Genomic DNA, 26168 nt, shown 5'->3' with positions numbered 1-26168 from the left:
AAGGATACAGTGGAGCGAAATATTGTTTCTCCTGGTGAACGGTGCAATTACAGACAAGACACTGACATAGACATATTACAAAATTCACTCTGTTAGCCTAAAGATGGTGAACACCTTGTCTTTTAAAGTGCTTAGCATAAAACCCCAACATTCTGAATGTGTTTAGGACTGTGTAATTAATTCACTTCGGAGACTCTTTGAACTTTTCGTGCTACCAGTGAAAGAGTTTGTGAGGTGCCACTGAAGAGCACCCTGGGTGATGAAATGCAGGTTGCAGCTTACATAGCCCCTGGGCTGTCAGCTGGGACTGGGAGACAAGTTTGAATTGGTGCATGGTTAAAGGTTTAGTAAATAGTCCCCTGTTCAGTCATTAGGGTATCATTAATTATTAACTGCAGTTGTGGAGCATTGAGTTCAGTGCTGAAATAAGGTGCCTTGCTTGCTATTTTGTTTGACAATGTCTCTGAGTGACTGCTATGCACTGAATTAGTATGTCAACACTGTTAAGCTTAAACTGTTGTTTTATGATTATTAGCTTTTTCCATTTTGCATCTTATTTACATAGTTAATCCAGGAACAAAGCCTTTATTAAAATAGAAGAGTCTTTTTTTAAAGGAGATCTAGGCATGGCAGGTGGCACAGTAAATAGGATTTCAATCCTATTTAAGGATATTGGCATGATTGGATTAATAGCTGAAGTAGAACATAAAACATACATATATATATATATTATTGATGGAAAATATATATATATAATTTATCTGCATTCAACACAACAATTTAATTCAAGCACATTGTGTAATGTATCGGCTGCCTTAACATATCTTAAGCAGCTCCAACAAAGACAGCTACACATCAAAGGACAGGATTTGGGACAGGACTTAGCAGGTCTACTCACACTACATATCAAAGGGCAAGACGAATACACATGAAGCTGTGAAGCAAAACAACTTCCTGAGATCATACTGTATATAAGAGCTGGGAAACCCTTGCGGTTTGTCTGTCCTGCGGGGCAGACCCGACGCGCGTTGATGTCATTATTGAGCTTAATAAAACAACTGATGTGTCCTGCTCCTTGGATGAAGGATTTCCCACAACAATAGCCATATAATAATTCACTTGCATCTACAGATGTGGCAGTAACTCCAAGGTTAGGACACCTGCACTGCCAAACAAAAATGCTGTTTGAAACGAACATCAACAAATACCTTTTTTAGTGTCCTTACCTGAAAGACAATGCATTTTATCTCTGTCTATCAATGGGCATGTTGTACATAAAAATAGTACATAAAAAACACCCCTATATAAACTCTTAAAACTGGAAATAAGGCATCCTTCCCTGTTATTAAAGAGGAGAATATATATACAGTATTGAAATGTTCGATACCGACTGATTCACTTGCATTTCCTTCACATTTCAAATGGGCAGGAAAATTTACGGAAGCAACATGGTTTCATTATTGTCCAATGTATGATGAACTGATACACAGGAGACATGGGATGACTCCAATATTGTATGATAACACAGAGCAAGAGAAGAGAGGCCTGGAGGACACATTGGGCCTAGACCTCTTTAAATGTTTACCTTTCTGCAGTTGCAGAGACAAGGGCTGTGTTACACCTAAATGATTTTGCAGCTGTTTTGCAGAAAAAGTATGATGCTTACTGTGACATACTGTTACTCATTCACCTGCTATTTTGTTTTAGTCCTTAAGTAGAATTCAGAGGGCAGCGTTTTAGCTATTGATATTTGGAACTTCTACAGTAATAAAGTGAGAACTTCACAGAAACATCCTTCTGAAATAACATTTAAACCAGAACTGAATTTTAATTGCATGAATTCTGAAAAAACAAATTATTTTATCCATCCATCCATTTTCTAACCACTCCTTTTGATTCAGGGTCGTGGGGAGCTGGAGCCCATCCTGGCAAACAGCTTGTGCAAGACGGGGTACACACTGGACTAATAATTTTATGAGTGATACAAAAAAGTTAGGAGTCTCCGTCACACCCTCTACTTCTAGAGGGTGCTCCTTCTCAACTAGTTCAACTAGTTCCTAGTTTCCCTGTGCTTTGCTTGTCCTTCAGGTGTGTCTTTGTGTGGGGCTATATATTTCTGGGTCACCCTTTGCTCCTCGCTCAGCATTGAGGGTCCGGATGTCTTGAGACCCGCCTAGCACCAGGTCGTCTCTTCTGCTGCCTGAGGACATAGGTTTTTATCTGACATCATCTGACCCCGTGAGCCCAGGCTAACCTCTGTGTTGCCCCTTTTGCCTCTATGCATAGGGTCTCTACTGCTCTCTTTGTCATTCCACGGCATACCCTTCCAACATCCGTGACAGTCTGAAGAAAAGTTAGATTAGAACATATTTAAGTCAGTTGCTTTTATCAACGCTGTTATTGCAGAGGAGGAGGGCAAGACACACACACTGACATTAACAGCAGAACTTTACTTCTTTTGCTCTTGGACAATATATGTTGCTCTTTGTTTTTTCCCATTTCTATTTCTTTGTAGGTATCTGAATGTTTCAAAGATAGTAATTCATACCAATATTTGACCCACTCAGCACTGCAGTAGGGTGTAATATTACCATAGTATTAACGGTGGCTGTGTGATGTGCCCTTTCTCCAGTGACAGTGAGACACAATCGTGTTCACCTGTTCACCTCCTCCCTCATACTTGAGGATCTTTTCTCAATGTTTTTGTTGTTTGGCTAAATTATTTAGCTGGGTGAACAATCAGGCAGAGTACACCTTACATGATATATAACAAGGAGGATGCTACAAGAAAATCACACAACACAAACGTGTCTTTCATAAAATACATTGTAGGTTTATTAGGGTAATATCTTCTGATGTATTACAGTAGTTTTGACAGCTTGTGAGATCAAGAGACAACAGTTTGGACAGGTTAAAATCATGAATATTTGTGGCAGAAGGTTATGGTAAAAGGCAAGAATGTTTTTGGGAAGAGAGAGGAGATGAGAAGCATGAGTGTCCAAATGTTTTAATGTTCACTTCTCGGGCAGCTGTAGAGAAGAAAGCTGTGCAACTGTTGTGGCTCTCTAACAGCCCACCTTCTTCACCACCATATTGTGAGATAAGAAGAGGCTCAAAATTAAAGCAAACATGTATCCATTTTCAAACCGCTTCTTCCAATTCAGGGTCATGGGGGAGCCGGAGCCTATCCCAACAAGCAACACACGCGAGGTGGGGTACACCCCGGATGGGATGGAGCACCTGGTTGAAGACCCATGGGAACACAGGGACAACATACTGTACAAACTTCACACAGACAGTGGAACATTATTGTAGCCAAAGAGAAAAACCAAAGCTCTTCAAGACGATTCTACTCCAGTGGTTTCCAGTCCTGGTGACCCACACGCCTGCTGGTTTCCATTCAATCCCGCCTTCATTAGATCATTGAAGACTTAATGGATCTAAGAAGTTACTTCATTTGGAATATTTACATTTTGTTTCTAGTCACAAGGCTGGGATTTTACTTCACTTACAAAATACGATGGTTAAAGCTCCAACATGTTTAAGAGCAAGGAACAAACAGTTCAAATTAATCATATTATTATGAAGTCAGTGAAGGGTTTGATTGTGTAACTGAACTGCTGGAACACAAACCAGCAGGGTGTGTGATTCAATAGGACCAGGAGTGGGAACCACTGTACCAAACACTATTTCAAGGCGACTTCAAGATAAAATGCCATTTGAAGACTGGCATGTGCTTAGATGTTCCAGATGTCTCCTCCGGTCAAGACTAAATGGTCTCTAGACAAGACTCTTTTGGTTGAACTGTATAAGAATTTCTACACAATGTTAACATGAGCAAACATTTCCAAGCCTAAGCATATCTTATACTGTGCAGTAACCACATGTCCATACACAGAAATGAACAATGTTCTTAGGCTGTGGGTGCAGTCCAACTTAATTTCAGTGTTTTGTTCCGTTTTAATACTGCAGTTGTAATATGTAACACCAATGGAATTATAAACTAGAGAATGCTCATCTATAGTTTTGAGGTTACAGTTATTAAAATTAGGGAAGACTCTGGAATACTTCCAGAGTATATATAGTATGACTTAAATGTACCTCTAATGTAATAAACAATATATTAGACACACATATTGACAGACTAACACTTAATAAAATGTTCTTAACTAAAATGGAACTTACTTATGCCTAATTACAGTATCTATACAGTTCCTGTCGGTTTTTTTCATATAATCATATTTAATACATGCTTTTTAACCAAGTTTTAAAACACTTTTTATTTTAAACATAATTGTATTTTTTCTTGCTTCAAATATTTAAAATATCTTGATTAAAAATGTAGTCACACTGTGGAGATTTTTTTGTTTAGTCCAAAAGAGGTGTAATATTTTAAAGCCAGGAAGAACTTTTCATCCCTCAAACCGTAAACAAGTGGACTTAGGCATCTTGGAGACAAAATGAAGGCAATGAAATTGAAATACCTCAGGTTGACAAATAAACCAACGTCAATCTCAAACACGGCCGCTTCTACGAAAGGACACCACATTTCAATTAAACAGAGGAGAAGCTGCAGGGCATGCAGAATCACCGTCCTGCGACCCCTCAATACGGACTTCCTATTGTCTGCAGAAGCGGCTTTCGCTGTAGCAAGTATTTTCAAGTAGGTGAAAGCAATGGTAATTGTCATGACAAAGAAATAGAACTGATGCAGTGTGGATTTGAGATAGGACTGCCACTTGTGTCGAACCATTATCTCGACGCTGCAGACCGTACGTTCCTTATAAAAGCTAACTGGCACTGACGCAACAAGAATAAAGAGAACAATAAAATGAGGTAAAGAACCGAGGGCAAAAATGATCAGAATGCAGGCTAATGCCCTTCTCGGAGTCGAAATATCTGCGTGCCTCAGAGGCATACAGATGGCTATGTATCGCTCTAAACACATTGCAGTGAGGGTGAGTGGAGTGCTAATATTGAGAATCCCCATTAGCATACAAAGTATAATACAAGGCCCCGCAGGTACAAGCACGTAGCCGTTCAGCAGTATCCCTAAATCACTCAAGATGAGAAGAATAGAGTCAACGATTAACATTTGCGCGAACAAAATGTAGCGTGTGCTCATCCGGAAAGCCTCCTTCTTGAAGAATGTGAAGATCATGAGGCAGTTCACATAAAGGAAAACTCCTATAATTATCTGCAGAATTACGGTTTTCAGATTGAGTACAGCTCCAGTAGACTGCAGTGCTGCAGTGTTGCTCGTATTGTTGTTTAGCATGATGTTTTCAATTGTATTTTATTGCCTACTGTAAAAAAAGAAGCAAAGATTAGAATTTTGTACATGTCAAGGTTTTTTCCCCCACACCTTTTAAATAGTTTCTGAACAAAAGTCAGATTTCTTGCATGATTGATGAGGTCATTTACAGAGTTTGCACGAACCAAAATTAAAAATTGAATTTTAAATATTTTAAATGCCAAATTTTAAACTAATAAATATTTTTGAGAAAAGAAATTTAATTAATTGTACTGGAATTCTTAGACCATAAAAAAAGAAAAGCTTCTTAGTGACATAAACTGTTAGGAACACTGAAAGTGAAGTGAAAGTGAACTAAATTTAAATATAAGCTTATTTTTAAAATAAAAATTTATAATAATAATAGTGTACAGTGCAATGATACAATGTTTTCACAGGCTGGGAGTAGTTTTAAATGATAGTATTGTAATAATACAAAATTACCTTCAGCTCTTGTGTGCTTTCTTCAGAATAGAAGAATTCCTCAGAATTCTTATAAGACAGTGGGTTGATGTTGATGCCTTTATATTCTGTATCAGACTAAATTAAAAACTGTTTTCTCTGAGGATCTTGTATTGAATATTCAAGATGTGTTTACAAACCCAAGCCTTGGCACCAATTAATCTTTGGGTATTTAGTATTTGCTGGTGAGTTGTAATGGAACCTGACCCCATAGGACAGTGGTTCTCAAACTTTTTGGACCAAGTACCACCCCTAATCTAACCAAAGCATCCAAGTACCACCTACAAGTCATCATCTCATAGGAACCCCAGAAATTCTCAATGACCAACATGAGCGCACGTGCACACACACTCACACATACATATAATAAATATTATAATAATAAACTTTATTTGATATAGCGCCTTTAAAGGTGGCTTCTCAAAGTGTTTTACAGAAAAAAACAGTAACAACAACAAATTAAAATAATAAAAAAGCACCATTTCAGTGAGAGGGGTGAGCCTGTTTAGTCGAGCAAAGCAGATGTGAATTAATTTTTCGAGCCTTGGTACACTTCACAACAGAGTCTAACAGATTTTAAATCGTCAGGCATTTTCTTGACGGCAAAAGTCTCGCGGTGGATGTTGCAATGCGTCCATTCATTTCTGCAGCAACCTCTCTAATTCGTGCAACTACACCGCTGTGTCGGCTTGTCATTGCTCTAGCACCGTCTGTACAAACTCCGATGCGTTTTATCCAGTCGATGCCATTCTCTTCGATAAATTCATTCAGAAGCTGAAATATGTGCTCTTCTGTAGTTTCTGTTGGTAGCGGCTTACAGAACAGAAAGTCCTCATGGGATGTACCCTCAAACCCGTGTCTAACGTAAACAAGCAAATTGGCCAAATCGACTACAGACTCATCTAATTGCAGTGAAAAACATCTGCTCATCTTAACGTGCTCTATCAGCGTACTTTTGATATAATCCTTCATTTCAATAATTCTATGAGTGACTGTGTCTTTCGGGGGGGCAGCAGGTCGAGCTGTTTAGCAGCTTTTTCTCCACACATAATACGTGTCAGCTCTTTTGCCAACGGTAAATAAGGTTCTTCAAAAATACTGTGGGGCTTACCTGCTTTAGCAATCTGCAAGTTTGTATTTTTCCGCGTTTCCGTTTTTATTTCCGTATTTATTTAAAGTTTTTATTTCATGCGCATGGGAGCGAAACACAAATTCTCAAATTAACTTAGAACAGTTCTTAAATATTTTTCTGTTATCTATTACGCTTTTCTGTGCTCACAAGATTACCAGCATTCGTAGCACGTATTTCTATGCATTCCTGTGTTTACAACAGAGTATCTCTTGTGTCCACTGAAGTATTAGCGCGCACTGTATCGTAGTACGTAGGCTGCGTATTCGACACGTATTAAAATACAAAATATGAAAACCCGTCCCGATTTTTCAGCGCACACAACACAGTTCCAGGGTCATTGGCGTACCACCTGGCGCAACTCCGCGTACCACTGCAGGTACGCGTACCACAGTTTGAGAACCACTGCCATAGGAAATAGAAACATACTGTAACGCCCTCGCCCGGTGGTGGGGAGGAAGCGCACCTAGGCACTCATAGTACCACGGAGCAGGCTGGGAGTTGTAGCCGGGGGGGGGGGGGTCTGAGAGTCAGCACGATGACCAGCAGCTGACCCTGCATATGTAAATAGTGTTATAGTAGTTTTAGTGTTCTGTGTAGCCTTATAAGTGTATAGCCTGTTGTTAATGAATTACCACCCTAATGATGTGTACGTGTTTTGTCGGTCTCCTCATGTGTGTGTATATCCTGTGTTTGGTTTTTGTGTGGTTTCGATAGGAGAATAAAGCAGTCGCTTGGTTTTCTATCGCGTCTCCACTTGTCCTTTGTCCTGAGGGAACCTGAAAACGCTACAATACCAATGGTTAATTTCTTAGGATGATACTCATTTAACATCTTAAAAGTACCTTTAGTTTTCAACCCTGCACTACCATATTGGAAAGCATGGAAGTGTTGAAACTGTTTGCTTTTCGTTTTTCATGCTGTGCAACTACTGTGTTTGTGACCTGAAAGAGTTAAGTTAAAGCAGTTAAGGTGAGGAATCTTGTAATAAAGTGTACTGCTATAACCTAGACTTAGCCCATGATATCGACATTGCAGTCGATTCATGAAACTGCAGACACTAGCTGAGTAAATATATGCAGATGTTTAGAATGGACAGTTATAGACATACATATACTGTATATCATGGGCATGTAGTCCATTCTATTCCCAGCAATCCTGTTACCTCTTTAGACAGCTGAGTGACGGGAGAAATAATGATAAAGTAACATGTTTAAGGATGGGCTGAAATCCACAACGCTACCAGTATAGGTCCAGAGTACTGCTGCATTCGGGACGTCTACACAGTACTGAACACAGTTTATTTTTCAATATTTAATGCCAAAAAAAAGCTACATTAAAAATCAGTAGCTCACATAGTGTAAAACAAACTAGTATTATTGCCACATTTTGTAGATTTTTTATAGGAAAGCAAAATGTTATTAATAGTATTTTTTGTGGTGTGTGATTTATCAATCTTGTTTATTGAGTTAATGATTGTATAAAATAAATAAACAATAAAATATCATGTTTTGAAAATGTCTACACTTAACGAGTGCTCTGTAATGAAATTGAGTCATTACTTTTAAGTGTGACTGTCCAAATGGCTACTGGTCAGTGCTGTGTTTAGATTCAGGCTGGTTAGCATTCATAGATGTGCTAAATACTCTTTCTAAATCAAGAGTTTGAAAGTTTATTGAACTTTAATTAACAAAAGAATGAGAAATTTTATATCTCTTTGCTGATGAATGTTGCCAAGTGTTGATATACAGATGCAGCCATTCAAAACAAACGGGCGATACCGCGTTATAACGCGGTGCGCTTGTCACAGGGAGGTCTTGTTGGAACCACACTCCTCAAAAATCTGTGGGGGATGACAAGCTGTCCTCTGTCACCTGACCATTTGGAGAAAGACAATTGGTTGGGTGACATATTTAAAACCAGGAAGCAGAGGCCTCCCGTTAGTTATCAAAATCATCCAAGAGAGTGAACCTTTGTTATGTGCTACACCATTCTCCATTGAACTCTGAGAAACATGGTCCTGACAAGAGCCTCCATCTTGTCTCCATCTGCCACCTTCTAACTCTAGTCTGAAACCTGTCCAGAGAAGAGGAACCAGATACATTCCTGGGTTCAAAGAACTGTCCTACACTGTTAGGCTATAAGACTTGATTCTTTTTTATCCTAGAGCAGCAAAATCTAGGAGGGAACTTCTTTTATAGGGACAACCCTATTGACTTCTTCAGAATTAACAGTGAAACATGAACCAGCGAACACCAATGGAAACCAAAAGAAAGAGTATGTACGAGAAAGCAGGAGGCAGTACTTCGAAAAAAGGTTTATGGGAGCCTGGGACAAACCACTCAAGCCATGTTATCAAACCCATCCCTGCTTTTGAGAAACAGCTAGATGACGGCCTCAGATCCATAAATTATTAAGAACCAAACCAGCAAAATGACTGGAATGGCCTCTCCTCCCCTTTGCAAACTTTGTCTCTTTTAATTAGGAAGTGCCACTAATAAAGCCAGCAGCCAGAAAGTAGGTTTTTACTTATGATGGTGACATTAAAATATAAAATTCTTAAGAGTGAGGTGTGATATTTTAAAAGGCCAAGCCTGGGTAAGACACAGCCAGAAATACAGCTGATAGGTACGAAACCGGAGCTCTTTTATCTAAAGCGAGATAGAAATAATAAAAAACCACAGCCTGAGCTCTACTTTGACCTACTAACTGGACTTCTTTAGTTTCCTGACAGCTAAGTTGCTTACCAGATTCCAAACTCAAATTCCTATTAGAGACCTCCAAAAAATTACAATACGTCATCACTCCATGGAACCTGGTATGGTGTGGGTGTCTCGACTTCCTCATTTTTAAATTGCCACCTGACCAGTTGTCTGCTCCCAAAAGGTCAGGTGAGTGAGGGTCACAGGACATTCCTACAGCTTCCTGGGGAACGTACAGTATTGCAGAGCAGAGCTTCCGTCCTGCCTGAACTGGCCACCTGTTCCGCATTCCGCACGCGCCTCTGCCCAGTCTCGCATTCTCAGCCTTGTGATTTGGATTGGAACTCAGTGTTCTCTCTCTCTCTCTCCTGAGTCCTGCACAGGATCCATTCTCTCTTTTCTGCCTCCTAGTTACACCACCTCCTCACGGTTCTGGAGCTTTTGTTTAATATATACCAAACTCCCAACACTTCATGTTTACAGTTTTCACAGGATGGCTGTTGGAACAGGCCAGCTTAAGTAACAGGAGCTTAATAAGCTTTTCACAGACGTGATGGAAAGGGGCCAGTGTAAGAGTATTTCAGAGATGCACCCTGATATTTCTCACGAAAATGCAACATTCATTTTACAATTATCCACCCACAGTTCATGTTTTTTTCCAATTCATTTTGAATTTACAAAACTACAGAGGATCATCTACAGGAGGAGCATGGTATACAGTTAATATTTTATTAAAGTAGAGCACAACAAAGAATCTGATTAAATAAAAAAATTAAGAAAACTTGAGATATTTAAAGAGAATACTTTATTGTAGGAGCAGGTGATGGTACACAGCACAGAAATCAGGTGAAGCTCAGATATCCCAGACATTTCCTTCTTCCCAGAGGTAATAAGAATGACTAGATGTTATGCTCTTGAGAAGACAGCAATGTTTCAATAAAAAAAAAACCAAATCGTTTTTCTCCAGTTTAAATACTTAATCCAGAATGATTGAGAAGTGTTAAGTGTTCTTTCACAGTGAGATTTCAGTTATGTTATTATTCATGTTATGAATAATCTTATGTATTCATATAGATTCATATGAAAATGAAGTTTTCTCAGTAGGCACAATAGTTTTAAAAGTTATAATACTGTAATTTTTTCAACCGGTTTCCTATTGCTAGCCAATGAGTCAGTGGAGTGTTAACAGCTAATTAGTCTATGAAGTAGTGCTTTAAATACTTATTTATCCATCCATCCATTTTATAGTTGCTTCATCCAATTCAGGGTCGAAGGGAAGCCAGAGACAATCCCAGGAATTAAAGAGCACAAAGCAGGATGCAACCTGGATAGGACGCCAGTCCATCGCAGGGCTGAGCTAGATATGATAATTTGCATAAATTACACTGACCTTTGTACATATAGTACATATACTTTCTATTTTTTAATTGTTTATCTTCAAAACACAGTTACTTTTCCATTACTATCACAGTGTTTTTCTTTGGTGCTGTAGACTTTTAGTCTTTCATGTAGAATGGGGATATTTTTTTATTTAGTCCAAAAAAGGCATAATATTTTAAAACCAGGTAGAATTTGTTATCTCTTAAACCATACACAAGGGGGCTTAGACATCTTGGAGCTAAAATAAAAGCAAGATAATTGAAATATCTCACGTCAAGAAATAGCTGCATGTTTACCTCATACACAGCCATCTCTATGAATGGGCACAACATCTCGGTTAGACAGAGAAGCAACTGCATGGAGTGCAGAATCACTGTCTTAGAGCCTTTGGAAGCCAACCTCTTGTTATCTGAGGATGCGGCTTTGGCTGCTGCCATTATTTTAAGGTAGGTAAATGCAATGATAATTGCCATGACGAAAAAACAGAACTGCGCTATAGCAGACCTCAGATAGGATTGCCACTTGTGCACGATCGTTATCTCGACGGTGCAGATTGTGCGTGCTGTGTAAAAACTAAGCGATACTGAAGAAAAGAGAATGGTGAGAATGACAAAAGAAGGTATGGCGCTCAGAGCCAGAATGATTAGGATGGAAGAAATGGCCCTGCTGGTCGTGGAAATGTCCGCGTGTCTCAGGGGCATACAGATGGCCACATAGCGCTCCAAGCACATGGCAGTGAGGGTCAGCGGGGTGGCGTAAGTTAGGATTCCCATAATGAAGCAGAGTAAAATACAAGACCATGCGGTTATTAGGATGTTGTAGTAACTCCACAGGAGGACCAAATCGGTCAGGAGCAGGAATATGCAGTCAACCACTAGTGTGTGTGCAAAAAACATATAACGCATGTTCGTCCGGAAAGCTTCTTTCTTGAAGAAGGTGACGATCAGGAGACTGTTCACATACAGGAAAACCACAACAAGTATCTGCACAATACACATTTTCAGACTGGGTGGATATCCAGTAGAGTTTACCGCTGTACTGTTTATAGTACTGCTCTCTACCATGGTGTTTTTGACTGTGTTTTTGTGTGTCCAACTGCCTAGGATAAGAAAAGAACATCAGCAGAGAGTAGAAAATATACACGTGTAGACACATTTCTGTCACAGCAATCACCAGAATCAGTACGATCACCACCCTCATAATACTTTCACGGTGGACTGTGTGACTGGACGACTACCAGTGATATTCTGCTCTGTGGTTTTTGATGTTTCAGTAGCTACAAAAGGATAATTGAATAAATAACATATTCCCTTATACCCTAAGAAGTAAAACTGAATAGATGAATACATTTATTCATGTCTATATAGAGGTAAATTGGGAGAAGTTTACTTCTAAAGAAATATTTTTATTTGAATATTAGTTTTTTATATATCATATAGACATTGATGTAGCGTTTCCTATTAAAATGAAAAATTATTGTATGCATATCTTACATTTATGTACAGAATGCATATTTACAAGTTAAAGTGATGTGTCTTGAACGTCCTTAAATCTGTCTTCAATGAATCCCTTCTAACCAGTTCCAGATATCAAACCCGATACAAAATAGTAACTTAACAGCTAGAAGCAAGAGCCTTCATCGCTAAATATTGCTCACAAACACTGGCCTTAATTTCAAACACATTGCTTATCAAGTAAAAGATTCAGGCCTGCAAAATCATCAAACTTCCTCCTTCACCAGTGTTATTATATCAGAAAGTGCTATTTAGTTTTTTAATCTTAGAATGGAAAAAAATGCAAAACAAATTACCTTCAACAAATCTTCTTGCAATGATCTCAGACACAATACTTAATGCAATGCCATTATATACTGTATTAAGCTAAACAACAGATCTATTTCTCAAAGGATGTTGATGACAAATCTGAGCCTTGGCAACAGATAAGCTCCTGGTATCATGTACCATTGGAAAAAGAAATATACTGTAGCACTAACTGACTAGTAAACTCAACTCCCCAGAGAACAAGGATAATTCTTAATGATGATACTCATTTAGCACCTTGACTAATTTTAAAAATCCATTCATTTTTTTTAACTCTATAATTTAAAATCTGGCTCTCAAATAGGAAGCCTATTTAACCACCTTAAAACTAACTTTAATGCTTTGGTGTTTCCAGATTTTACATGTGAATGTTTTAAAGTGCTTCTGTTCTAGTATTGACGTTCAAAATGGTGGGGAGAGCCCTTTCAGTTTCCAGCCAGGTTTCTTTCTTTCAAACAACGTACTCCAGGGCCAGATGAGTGATCTAGCTCCATTACAAATCTATATATCTCAGCCACTTTGTCACAAAAGTTCAAATATAGTTTAGCAGAAGCAACCATACACATGACATAGACGTAATATGACATTTTTTATTCCCAACAGTACTCAAGAATCAATGCAGTGGTTACACCACCTAAATCATTCAAATTCAAATTAAATGTTTGTTAAGACTTTTTGCAGAAATGAACCTTTTTCTTTGATGTCTCAGTGTTGCAGTTATAAATTGAATCTGAGCTTAAGGAATGCTGTTTTATAATGTGTGGCCATTGTATCTGATATCGGTCCTCTTGTCTTGGAGCAAGAGACTGTCATCGTTCAGGTAAATCAGCAAGGATTCATCTTTCAGATCTTAACCTATATAACAGTAAGGGCTGTAATCCTACAGTGTCCAGGGATGCTGTCCCTGTGTTTTGCTTTGCATTTTGGAAATGGTTAATAAAATTTGTTGTTTCGGGGGAACAATTCTGATCAGGTGCTTGAAACTATATCAATCAACAACCACAATGAGAAATTATTTTTCCTTCTGCTTAAAGGCAAACTGCAATGGTACAGTAGGTAGGTACTCCATTAATCCCATGCTGGAAATTAATGTGCTACAGCAGCCAGGCACAATCAACACAGTAAAGTAAAAATGTAGTAATACAATACAGATTACCAGATACAGATACAAATACATTTAAAAAAATTGAATAAAGAATTACAAACAAAAAAGAAAAAGCACACACACGCAAAAAGTATGAATATACCAAACACAAGGAAGATGTGATACACAGTATATTGCACACTCCCAAGCATATTGCACAGAGTAGGTAACTATAGCACAGTTGTGAATAATAAATAAATTGCCCATTCCAGTTCCATGTATTGTCGGCTCTGACCCTTCTTGTAAATGGCCTTGGTATTGTTGGTCCATTCCAGTCTGTCATCAATGTGGACGCCCAGGTATTTGTACGACTTAACCGTCTTCACAGCGCTTCCATGTATACAGACAGGACATGCTGTCATTTGTCTGCAATTGAGAACGAGGGAACACATCTGTGAGGCCCTCTTTTGATCTGATAGAAATGTCACACTCATCTTCAAGAAGGTTTTGCCGACAAAGTCAAGCTCTCGCTCTTGCAAAAACAAAGGTTTTGCGAGAGTGAGTTTACAAAAACAATGGCGACTATACAGTACTTCCACAAAGTTCATTATTGTCCTTAATTTGAATTGGTAAAAGTTTTCTATTATGTCAATGAATTAATTTTGTTACCATGATTTTAATAACTGGTCTGCAGTTACTCTTTAAGTCCAGTTGGTTATATTTCAACCATCTTATCTGTCCTGAAACTCGCTAATAAACACAGGGATTATCCTTCGATCCATTTTCTAAACCAGTTTATCCAGTACAGGGGCTTGGGGGATGCTGGAGCCTAGCTTGGCCAGCATCGGGCTCTAAGTGGGATACACTCTGGATGAGACATCATTCCATCACAATGCACACACAGACATGAACACACAAACATCAGGGCCAGTTATACAGAAGCAATTAGCCTGTCAGTGTGACTTCAGACTGTGACAGGAAACTATAATATGTGGAGGACATCCACACGAACAAAGGGAGAAAATAGCACCCCAGAAATGGAACACAGGGCCCCCGTGCTGTGTGGCAGCCATGTGTCACCATGCTGTCCAACAGTTCCAAATCTCTTTCAGCTTATTAAAAGGTAAAAGCAAATTTACAAAAGGCCTCAAAAAACAGAAGGCCCAGGTGTTACCCTGGACTAAGGCTTAGAAACATTGTACTAGAGTATTTTTTAAGCCAAGTTCTGAAAGCAGAAAAACAGCTAAAACAAGAAAGCAGATTCATTGCTGTTAGCAGTTAGCACAGCTGATTAAAGGCCTAGCTGGAATAAACATTAGCAGAGCCAAGGGCACTCCAGAACCAGGAGTAAGGACCAATGACCCATTTGACCAACTCACCAGTTTCAATGGTCAACACTGTTGTTGCAATTATTTAAGCCTAACCTGAACAACCTGGACTATGGCTGACTAAGACCAAGATTGACCAGTCAAACTAAATTCTAAATTGGGAATTTGCATGAGAATGATGCTCAGTACAGTTTAGAATGTTTGGGTGCTTTTGGAGCAGTGAGAGTGTACCCATTCTGTTTTAATAGAACAAGGGAATAACAAGCAATTAAGGATAATAACAGAAAATCAATGATACAGGTCTAGATTTACTGTACATGCTGTATGCACTTCCTACATTTTTTTCGTTGGCAATATTTCACTTTGCTTGTAACTGGGTTACTGTGAAACCCAGGCAGACAGTGGATGCAAGATTTCCTGAGTGCCAGAACATTGACCAGAGAAGGTCAAAGGTCAGGTCAGAAAAGCTGGAAGATGACCAGACAGGGGCCTGATCCCCATACCCACTTTAAGAACTAAAGGTTTAGTGGGAATGCAGATAAATGAATAATGTACACAAGCCACAGAAAACTTGAATTATGGAGCTCTCATGCAACTGTAGCCCAGTGTCCAGCTGGTTTGGAGATAATCAGTCCAGGTGGAGCCAGGGGGGTGAAAGACAGTTAAGCTCTCTGCAATAATAAAACTGACATTTTCCCATGTTCCTCTGTCCTGAGAGTTATCGTCTCCTCAGTAATGGACGGATAATTGCAAAAATGCTCAGGTGTATAATTTATTTCCACACTACTCATTAAAATCCTCATTAATTATTAAAGTACAGAACTGGCACCAAAGCAGCGTGTTTTGTTTCTCTTCTCTAGAGCACGGTCTCAGTGGAAATGTGCATTAGGTATCATAGACAAGGATCTCATTACAGTCTGACAGAGCTGCACTCACACTACTTCCTGCTGCTTCATACCAGTGCTGGGGATAAGCCACTGAACTTACAACTGCCTATATACATACAGGCATGTGTTTCTGTATAGACAGACCATACACAAAATAACATTCAGGTGCACAAAATTAAAACCCAAAGTTTATATAATTTGGGAAATATGTTTGTATCTAATATGCACAAAATTGTTATGCCATACTGTTTTTAAACATACTGGATGAGGTAAATCTAATGATTTTTGTGACCTAAATGTCAAAATCCTACAGATTGCAATCACTTACAATTACATTTTATAGTGCTACACACTGTGTGTGCATTTTCTGAAACAATATATAAATAATTAATCGAATTAGCATTCAGTATGTACAGTGTCCTTTGTACGTATTTGGGCTGTGAAGTAAAAAATTGCTACTTTGCTGTATATTCAAGCCAATCGGGTTTGAGATGGAAAAATGGATATGAGGCAAAAGCACAGAATGTCTCCTTTTATTTCTGTGTATACTGTAAACTAACAATGTGAAGGAAGGCCAGAGAGCTTGTGGTTGATTAACAGCACACTTTACTGAGGGAGATGTTGATGCACAGAGCAGCCAGCGCAACACTGTGTTTCTGGGAAGACACAAAAGATGGCCCAGTGGCTTCAGGCCTGCTTTAGTGACAGTTATAATAATAATAATTGCTTACACTTATATAGCGCTTTTCTGGACACTCCACTCAAAGCCCTGACAGTTCCCAGGCTGCTGCGCAGAGAGGCAGTGCATCTGCTAGCATCTTATCCCCTGCCCTGCTACACTGTGACAAATTGAGATTTCAGTTAAAAACATTTTAATTAGAGCTGACAGTGATTTTATCGATTTAGGAAATTACACATATCTAATATGATTGTAAGCAAGTTATGAATGTAATGAAAGGTTAAAATGAAATTTGGGGCAAGAGCTTTTATTTGTGTAACACTGTCTGTGTCAAAAAGTACACAACATCAACTCACTCCAAGTTACAGCTCAGTAATACAGGGGCAGTACAGCTTGGAACTCTAGGGTGGTGAAAGATCATATGAAAATGCAAATTTTAATATTATAGCATTTTTGTGAAACTTATTTACAGTTTATTGTAAGCCTGTTTCATCTTAGTATAATAAAAAAGACTAAATATAAAATAATATACTACACTTTCACATAACAGTGTCTTGGTTTGCTTCTTCTTAAATAGCAGTGTAAAATCACTTTTTAAACATCTATGCACAATTTGTAGATTGCAAAGTGAGCTTGAGACATTAGAGAGTTATGCAGAAAAGTTTTAGATTGGCTGATTTGCTCTCTAAATTGCTGTATATTGATACTGTACTTCTGAGATAAATGCCATAATTCTAACTTGTAACTATTCTATTTTCTATGCTCTTTGTATTAATTTCTATGTACCTAATGTTTTTATATTTTTTAATTTTTCAACATAAATGTATACTGTAATTACATTTATTAGCAAATCATAAATGGTTTTCAACTTAGATTAGTTTTTAATATAAGAAACCTTCAAGGAACTGTTTTAGGCTATTCCTCCCAGATATCCACTGGAACTGGGGATATTGTTTTATGTAATCCGCAAAAAGCATGATATTTTAGAACGGTGAAAAACATTTCATCTTTAGACATCGCAAAGCTAAGGAAAAATCAATCAAGTCAAAATATCTCAAGGATACAAAAACATGCAAGTCTATCTCCATGACAGCTTTTTCTATGAATGGGCATGGTATTTCGATGAAACAGATCGAACAGCAGGCTGCTGTTCCAACACATCGGAACAGGTAAGGGGTTTATTCCATGCTGAAAAGAAAAGAAATGAAACACAGTGTTTCAGCTGTGGAGCCTTCTTCATTAAAAGCACATTGTTTGCTTTCAGTGTGACTTTAAACAGCTGAATCTTTTTTTAAGGATGGTAAACATGGATATTTCATCTTTCTTGGGAGATCAATGAATTGAACTCAAGATACTGTATAGGGGTTTCTCTAACATTTATTATGTTGTACATATAGATCTCTCTCGTTGTGGGCATCATTCAGATTTCTGCTCCTGGAGATAATGGCTGAAACAAGGAAAGCTTTGACCTTCATGATCACCTTTACATTCTCACTCTCTTCCTCAATATGCTACTATAACTTTATTATGCAGACATTTTATTCATAATGAAATCAGTTTTCCGATTCGATGTTTAATATTTTTGTTAAACATCCTTCCCACTCTATTGCAAACCATAAAAACGAGGAACTGTCAGGAAATCTGAGGATACGTGCTTAGTTAACACTGCTCTTAATTGTGGGAGAAAGAGGTGATACAGAGCATCTGGCACACTGCTGTGTCTCTAGGAACACAGAGGAGGAGAGAGGCCTGTGGGCCAAGAACAGCTATAGTGTTCACTTCTCAGGCAGCTGTAGATGAGGAAAAAAAGAACAGAAACACAGAAGTACATAGGTATATATCTGGATTGTTTATGTTGTCTGAAAACACTTCAGTGTAAATTTGAACAATATAGATTTACTGTATAAAGATGTGCACTATATAAAGTTGGGCCATAGTTTTGGATGGGTATAAAACGAAAAGAGGTGGAGGAAGATAATTTCTATAAGGATGCTTGAACTCATCTGAAATGATTCCTTAAACGGGAACTAAGCTTTTCTCATTTGATCATATTTTGCTGTAATGGTACAGGCCATCTCTGCAGTATGTTCCATATATTAATGTCCTCTAATGATAAACTCTCTTTACACAAATTTTAAATGATTGGTTTTCACCAGATTGGAGAAATTATTGAAAACAACACCAACAATAAGAATATATTCTTCTATTCAAATAATTTCCCTGAGTTTCTATTTATATGAATGAGAGTCAATGTTAAGTTGATGTTGGATTTTATTATTTTATTTTTATTGTTTTTTGTCATTTATAAATTATTTTATTTTTCATGAGAAAATGAGAAATAAGCTTAATTTAATATTTTCAGTTGATATTCATATACACAGTAAATGATTTTCATTAAACATATGGTATACAGGAGAAAATACTTTGAACAATTTTTCCTGTGTTGCAAATATTGTTCAATGTATGAGATCCACTTAATTTCCAAGTGCTGTTCACATGTATTCTTTATTTAATTAATATACTATGTTATTTTATTTCATTATTAAAGGTAACAGAATGTTTTATTCACTGAGCACATGATGCAATACCCATTCTTACAAACATTATTACAAACATGTGCAAACATGTACATTATTACAAACACAAAGTGAGGAGTCACTCTTGCCTTTAATCTAAAACACACATAACATTTAAGAGTAACAAAATGTTTTTCATCCCAAAAGCCATACACAATAGGACATATAAATTTGGAAGTCGATGTAAAAACAATGAAATGTTGAAATATTTCACATTTCTAAAGGAATCATTTTCAATTTATAGAACAGCCATCTGTACAAATGGCTATTCGAAGAAATCAGACCACCCAAAGGAACCCCAAAACAAAGACCATCTGAACTCCCTGCAGATAGCACCCCAGGAACTCTGCCCAGGGCCTCAACTATTGTGCCACCATGCCTAATCATTAAAAGGAAGAAATGTGGTGTGTCTTATAAATGTGGTGTGTCTGTAAATAAGTGGACCAATTTAAAAACAATGAAATTGAAATATTTCACACTTTCATCTCCAGAACAGCCATCTGTACAAATGGGCAATGGGCACAACAGTTAAATTACTGTAACCAGAGGAGCAACTGCACCTTGATGTTATCCTGCTTGGACTGTTGTCACATCCAGGGGACAGTCTCACACTCTCAGCCCACTTAAAACTACAGAAACTAGGATAAGCTCTAGTAGGTTGGACCCCTAGATGGGCTTCCAGCCCTCAGTACAGTATAGACTTTTATTTTACTGCTGGGCAACCTAATCTACACCAAATGTAATGTATTTAAGAAATCTAAGACATTTCAGAAAACAAACAACAGTGCTTCATATGAGTACACATTTATTTTAAATGAGTAAGGGATGACCCCATTTAAAAAATGAGATTGATGTACATGTTTTTTTTTGGCATTGCATAGGACCAAGGACTGCATATTATTCACAAGCTACAAATATGTCAGCGGTGTTATATACTTAAGGAAAGCTGTACCTGATGGATTAGAAGACAGGAGGCCAGACAGCGAGTGTGTGATTAAAAGTAAGGGAGGGTACAGAGCAGCTAACAGTGCTGTATCTCTGGGAACAGAAAGAGGAGGTAAGGAGCACAAAGATGAATCAGTGTTTTTTTTTAAAACACAAATAATTCAATAATATGCATAGAGAACCTTCAGTTCTGGACAACATAACACTGTATAGATACATAAAATGCGGTACAGGGAAAGCAAACCACACTTAAAAAAATCATAGTGAAACAAAGGAAGAGTGGCACTCTTTTAGAGAGGGGTTAGAACTGCTGATTTGCAGCTTTTGGATTCTGAGTTCAGTTCTGGTCTGTGGTTTCTTCTTTCCAAAGTTTAAATGGGTATCTCCACAATTTGTGTGTGTGTCATCTCCCGGGTGTTTTGGCCTTGCCCCCTGTGTTTTCTGGGTTCTGCTTTGGCACACAGTTAAAAAGAAATGTATTCCTGTCATTAGATTTCTCATGTTACATCCATCTTATGAGCAGATCATTTTAGAGATTATCTCTACATCAGGTTCCTAGATTGTGTTAGAATTTTCCTAGAATTTGGAAAGTACCCTGACATATTGAGAATATTCTGCTTGCAGATGGAAATTAAACACATATTCTATATTATATAAAAGGAAAATTTTCTTGCACTCTGTCAGAACCAATGGAAATTATGTCCAAATAGTGCTATGAGGGAAAACAATTGCAGACCAGACAGTTTTAATTTAATGAATTTCAGAACAAGACGGTAATGTGAACACAAGGATTTAGATTTGGAACTGTCAGATTGTGTGAATCAAATAATGCAGAAAAAAGGAAGAGCAACAGATTCAACACAGAACAATCAGCAGCATCACATAGAGGAAACTGTATAGTTGTGTAAAAGGCAAACCTTTTCTGTCATATTAAAACACTAAAATGTGAATAACCTAAGCCCTTGTTCACACCTGAGGATATCAATAAAAAATGATCATATACAATAATGCCATAAACCAAAACCATATCTGTTTGCAGTTTAAATTTTATTGGATCTTAGTACTACACATTTTTATAGTGTTATTTGTGTAATAATATTCTGCAGTGTGCATTTTACCTCTCAATTAAATATTAGTAGTACCTCACATTGTCATTTTTATATTCTGCGAAAAGGGTGTGAAAAGCATTTTACACTAACTGAATCTGATTTCATACAAAATGGATTAAAGCTACAAAGGAACAGATTTCAATTTGATATTACACTATAGTACTATAGTAAAAGCAGTAAACACAGTGAACCCATAGTGAAAGAACTGATGTATAGAAGGAGTTTTTCAAAACTATGATACAAACTGATGGACAACATGACAAACTAATTACATGGTACAGACAAAGCAAAAACGTCAGAAAACTGTTCAAATACCCTGAAAATATATTGTGCTAAACTTTCATAAGCACAACAGGAAGGTGTGTTATGTTTATTAGTAAATATATTGTCTAAGGAAAGATATAGCAAAATGCTATAAAATAAGCTTTACTTACTGTACTAGACGAATTCAGCTTTAAAGATATATTTTACATGATCTGAGTCTGTCTCACATGATGCAGTATCATGGTTTGGACCTGTTTTACATGGGTCTTACTTTCTTTGAACTGCAGGTAAAATAATATTTAAAAAGTGGACGAAAGCTCTCATCTCTCAGACCGTATATAAGTGGACTTAAACATCTGGGAAGGATGAGAAGAACAACAAAGTTGAGGTACCGCAGGTGAATGAAGACAGATACAGTCATCTTTGCTAACAAGGCCTCTATCACACCGTACAGGAAGGACGTGAGGCACAGACTCAGCTGAACTGCGTGCAGCAGCACTGTATTCCTGGCCTTTGTTGCTGAAGCTCTGTCAGAGGAGACTGACCTGGCCTCCAACATTATTGCTGCATATGTGTAAAGGAGAATGACTCCCACTGTTGCAAAATATATGGAAGTGATTGCAATCTTCGTATCCACTTGCCATTTTGTCTTGAGCATGTTCTCCTGTGTGCAAAATACCGATGTTAAGAAAAATGAGGGGTCTGTGATTAAAATACCAATCACGTCAGTTGCTTGATTTATTGAGCCAAAAAACCAGATTACACATACAGCCAATATTGTCCGTTTAGGAGTCACTATTTCACTGTGTCTCAGAGGGAAGCAGATGGCTATGTAGCGCTCAAGTGACATGAGAGCAAGGTTCAGAGGGGAGCTGTAAAAGGTGGTACTGGACATAATCACAATGACGGCGCACACAGCCCTGACTATGTGCAGATATGCTACTGCAAAGATGTACAGCAGGACACTGGTCAGCAGCTGGACGGAGTCGTTGAAGAGCATGTGGGCAAACAGGATGTAGCGGGAAGACTCTCTGAAGGTGCTTTTGCTCCTCAGGGTGAACAGCATGATGCCGTTCACATAGATGAAGAAAAAACATGCTGACACAGCTAGAGCCACTTTCAATCCGAACACCCAGTCCACTTCTATCCTGATTTCTTGTTGGTGCACTATGTTGTTCTCCGCTAATGAAATATTTGACATCTCTATCATTTCCATAGGCAATTTCCCTGTCAAAAAAAAACAAAATAGTTGTATGTTTTTCAAGCATGGGTTGAAATGGTGGCAAGAATGGTGTATTGTTTTAAACTATTCTACAAGTTCTGTTCTACAACCAGTTTAAAAACATGTCCGCAGTCTATTTCCTACTTCACATCCTACAGCTCAATACATATACCTCCACAGCCTTCACCTGTATCATTGCTCTCTTAATTTGCTCAAGAAAATGACAAATATGTCAGATGGAGAAATGAGCAATTAAACACATGTGCCCTTTTATCCAGACCTCTTCCTGGTGAGGCTTCAGCAAGCCTGGGCCTGTCTCAGACTACCCTACACTGCACTGTCTACAGCAGGGCAGGTGTGTCCTTTTACTCTTATTAAAACAAGACTAATAATGGTAACTAATAGATTAAGTGAATAATAAAATTGTAATTAAGAAAAGTGCATTTCATTACTTGTTCTACAGAATTAAAGTCTAATGTGTAAATTAAAGACATAAATGACAATATCTTTGTTGTGTCTGTTGGTAAACAGTAGCATAGCAAAGCATACAGTACCTGCCAGCACCTCCTCTAGGTGATGAAGTAAAGAAGCATCTTCTCTTTGGCAAGTGTGTCTAAAATACGATTCATGGAATCATGTGATTTCTTGACATCACTTCGGCAATACCAGGGGTATACAGTCCTGAGAGGTGCCTTGACAGCAAAGTGACAGGAGAGGTGATTAATGTTTTAAGAGCTGAAGATCTAAAATGACAGCTGACAGAAGTGTGTTAATGAGCCCCAGTGGCACCGGTCTAGGGAATCCTTAAGGGACTGGGAACACTGAGGGCAGCAGGAGAATCAGAATAGCGTTCAGAGCCCTTTTGAGTGTCACTTTCAATTACACATCTCTTTAATATTGAGTGTGGAGATGCTGTGTGTCTTTAGAGCTGATGGTAACATGCTGAAAGGTAAAATGAATACATAACAAGCTGTGAAGATTCGGCCTGTAAATCAGTAGTATAGTAGTTCAGGTGGGTAGCTGCGTCAGCATGCGTAGGCTGCAAAGGAACAAGTAATAGGTTTATTCCATGCTGAAAAGAGAAGAAAGAGAACACAACTTTTTGGCCGAAGAAGGCCACGTGTGCAAGGCACACACAGACACAGACACCAACACGCAAGTGCTCCCACCAGGGCCAATTTTCCCAGAATCCAATTTATCTACCTGTATGTTTTTGGACTATGGGAGGAAATTGGAGCACCTGGAGGAAACACAAACAAGGAGTGAAGATACAAACTCCATGCAGATAGAACCCCAGGTCTGAAATTGAACCCAGGGCCCCAGCGCTGCAGGGGCCTCCCATCATTTAAACAGTAGCTATCTATTAAGCCAGAAGGGTACTGTGAGACAGAAGTGTCACATCCCAGATCTACAAGTATGTAGATTTATGTCCTCCGGGCTAAGTGTTATGAAAATGCATTCATTTATTGTCAATTATTTGTTTGTTAAATGAAAAACAAAGGAGTTACATAAATGACCAAGGTGGATGTACAAAATTTTATTTTATAGTTCTCCAATCCTGGAGACCTGCATTGTAGGACAGGATTTCTTGCAAGAGGTCTCAAGCTGTTTTGTACCTCTGAAATGGGTCCTTCCAACTCCAGAAAGGACATGACCCCTGTACACTGCCTGGGAGACTGAAGATGGTCCATATACTCCAGCACCCTCTTGCCAGGTGCCCCAGAGGTCCAGTGTTGTTTTACTGCTGCCTAAGGCAGAAGCAGTTCAGAGTCCCTGGGCATTTAGGAGACACTGTTCAGCCCCACCTCAAGGAGTCCACACCTGGGCAAGACCCCCACTGACCATGAGCCAGGCTGTCAGAGCCTGCAGCCTCCAGATGTGACAGACTGGGAACAAAAGCCAGATTCAGGATGATCTGTCAAGAGGCGTGCCCTTGCCCAGAACCTTATGCGGGATGAGATGGTTGGATGCCCTCCTTCCCAGACAGAACATCATGAGACAGTCCAAGATTCCTCTGCCAGGCAGGTGAGGGCTGCAGTACAGTAGATCTGAGGACGCTGCTTTGGACTGAAAAGCAAGCAAGTGGGCCAAGCAAAGTTATCAGAGCTGGAAAAGAGACTGAGAGAGGGTGGTGTCCCCCATGTCCACGAACCCCCATGAGTTAGACTGCCCAGCCTTCTGTGGAAAAAGACCCCCCCAGAGCTCAGGAGGAGATCCTTGCTGCTTCCAGGAACTCGGAAGACAGCAAATTCAAATTCCAGGATTTCGAAATCTTCTTTCAGGGGAGAGGGTACTGAGGGGGGTGGGCATGTAGAATTCCGCACCCCCACCACTGGACTATGTCATAACCTCTCCCCTTTCACCTTTATTTACCTCACTGCTTCCTCTTCCTCTCCTATAAAAACAGTAAGGGGAGTCTCTACTCTCCCCCCCTTTGCCTCATGTCCATCACCGGCCTTTCATCTGTCTCCCAGCTGTGACTATCATGCCCTCCTGGAAACAGCAGGGCAATTCCTTCACACCACCTTCCCTAATCAACACTGGAATCGTCACAATACTCATTCTTATTTGAGCAGAATTTCATTTTTTCCCTTCTGTATCTGATACTGTACTGTTCCAGAAATAGACTGTATCACCCTGTAATATATCGTTGCTCCCCCACCTCCAAATGGGTTATGTATGAAGAAAAGTCCCCCCCCCCCAGAAAAACTTGTATCTTCTCTTTGTTTTGTCTCTACAAGCCTGGAATGTTATAAAAGGGAGAATATCCACCCTTCCAGATCAGCTACCAAGAAAACCCATTAAAGTTTCTGGTTTTGATTAACAAAATAATATGTGTGCTATATTGTGACCCTCTCTCCATTTCCTTCTCACTCCAAAACATAGGTTTGTGACACTTTAAATCTATTTATGTTTTTTTAAAACATTACAGATTATTGTCAGCACCTTTTTGTGTTTCGTGACAGGGGAACACTAACAATTCCTCTATGCTATGCGTACAGCTGGGGAGGCTGGCCTTTGCAAATGAGCTCACTGGACCCCTTTAGCATTCCCAGCTAATTACCAGAGCCATCACAAATTATTCAGTGTAACCTAAAGTTTTATTTTTAGAATGTCGAAGAAAACTCAGTCTTCACTCAGGTTAGGAGATTGTCAAACAGAGATCTTTAATACAATCAGCTGAAGGGGAGCACATCACAGAGATAGGGTTTCCCCTAGCATGCTCCCTGTACTGAAGTTATACTTTCCTTTTTATACATTAAAAGTAGGCAAGACTTTAACATATCA

The 26168-nt window shown here is 38.7% G+C and overlaps 1 protein-coding gene and 2 pseudogenes across 1 annotated transcript; all 3 read right to left on the bottom strand.

Moving 5' to 3' along the window:
- Nucleotides 1–4345: 4345 nt before the first annotated feature.
- LOC148830406 (odorant receptor 131-2 pseudogene) lies at nucleotides 4346–4948 on the bottom strand (annotated as a pseudogene).
- A 6134-nt stretch (nucleotides 4949–11082) lies between these two features.
- On the bottom strand, nucleotides 11083–13050 carry LOC148830405 (odorant receptor 131-2 pseudogene; annotated as a pseudogene).
- An 8864-nt stretch (nucleotides 13051–21914) lies between these two features.
- On the bottom strand, nucleotides 21915–22859 carry LOC148830404 (odorant receptor 131-2-like). The gene has a single exon (XM_088919880.1). The coding sequence runs from the start codon at nucleotides 22857–22859 to the stop codon at nucleotides 21915–21917; it is 945 nt and encodes a 314-aa protein (XP_088776006.1).
- Between the last annotated feature and the right edge of the window lie 3309 nt (nucleotides 22860–26168).

Source organism: Atractosteus spatula, chromosome 7 (genome assembly GCF_055471065.1).
Source record: "Atractosteus spatula isolate fAtrSpa1 chromosome 7, fAtrSpa1.hap1, whole genome shotgun sequence".
Classification (NCBI taxonomy): Eukaryota; Metazoa; Chordata; class Actinopteri; order Semionotiformes; family Lepisosteidae; genus Atractosteus; species Atractosteus spatula.
Note: the sequence above shows the minus strand (reverse complement) of the source record. Positions and strands in the feature narration are given on the sequence as shown.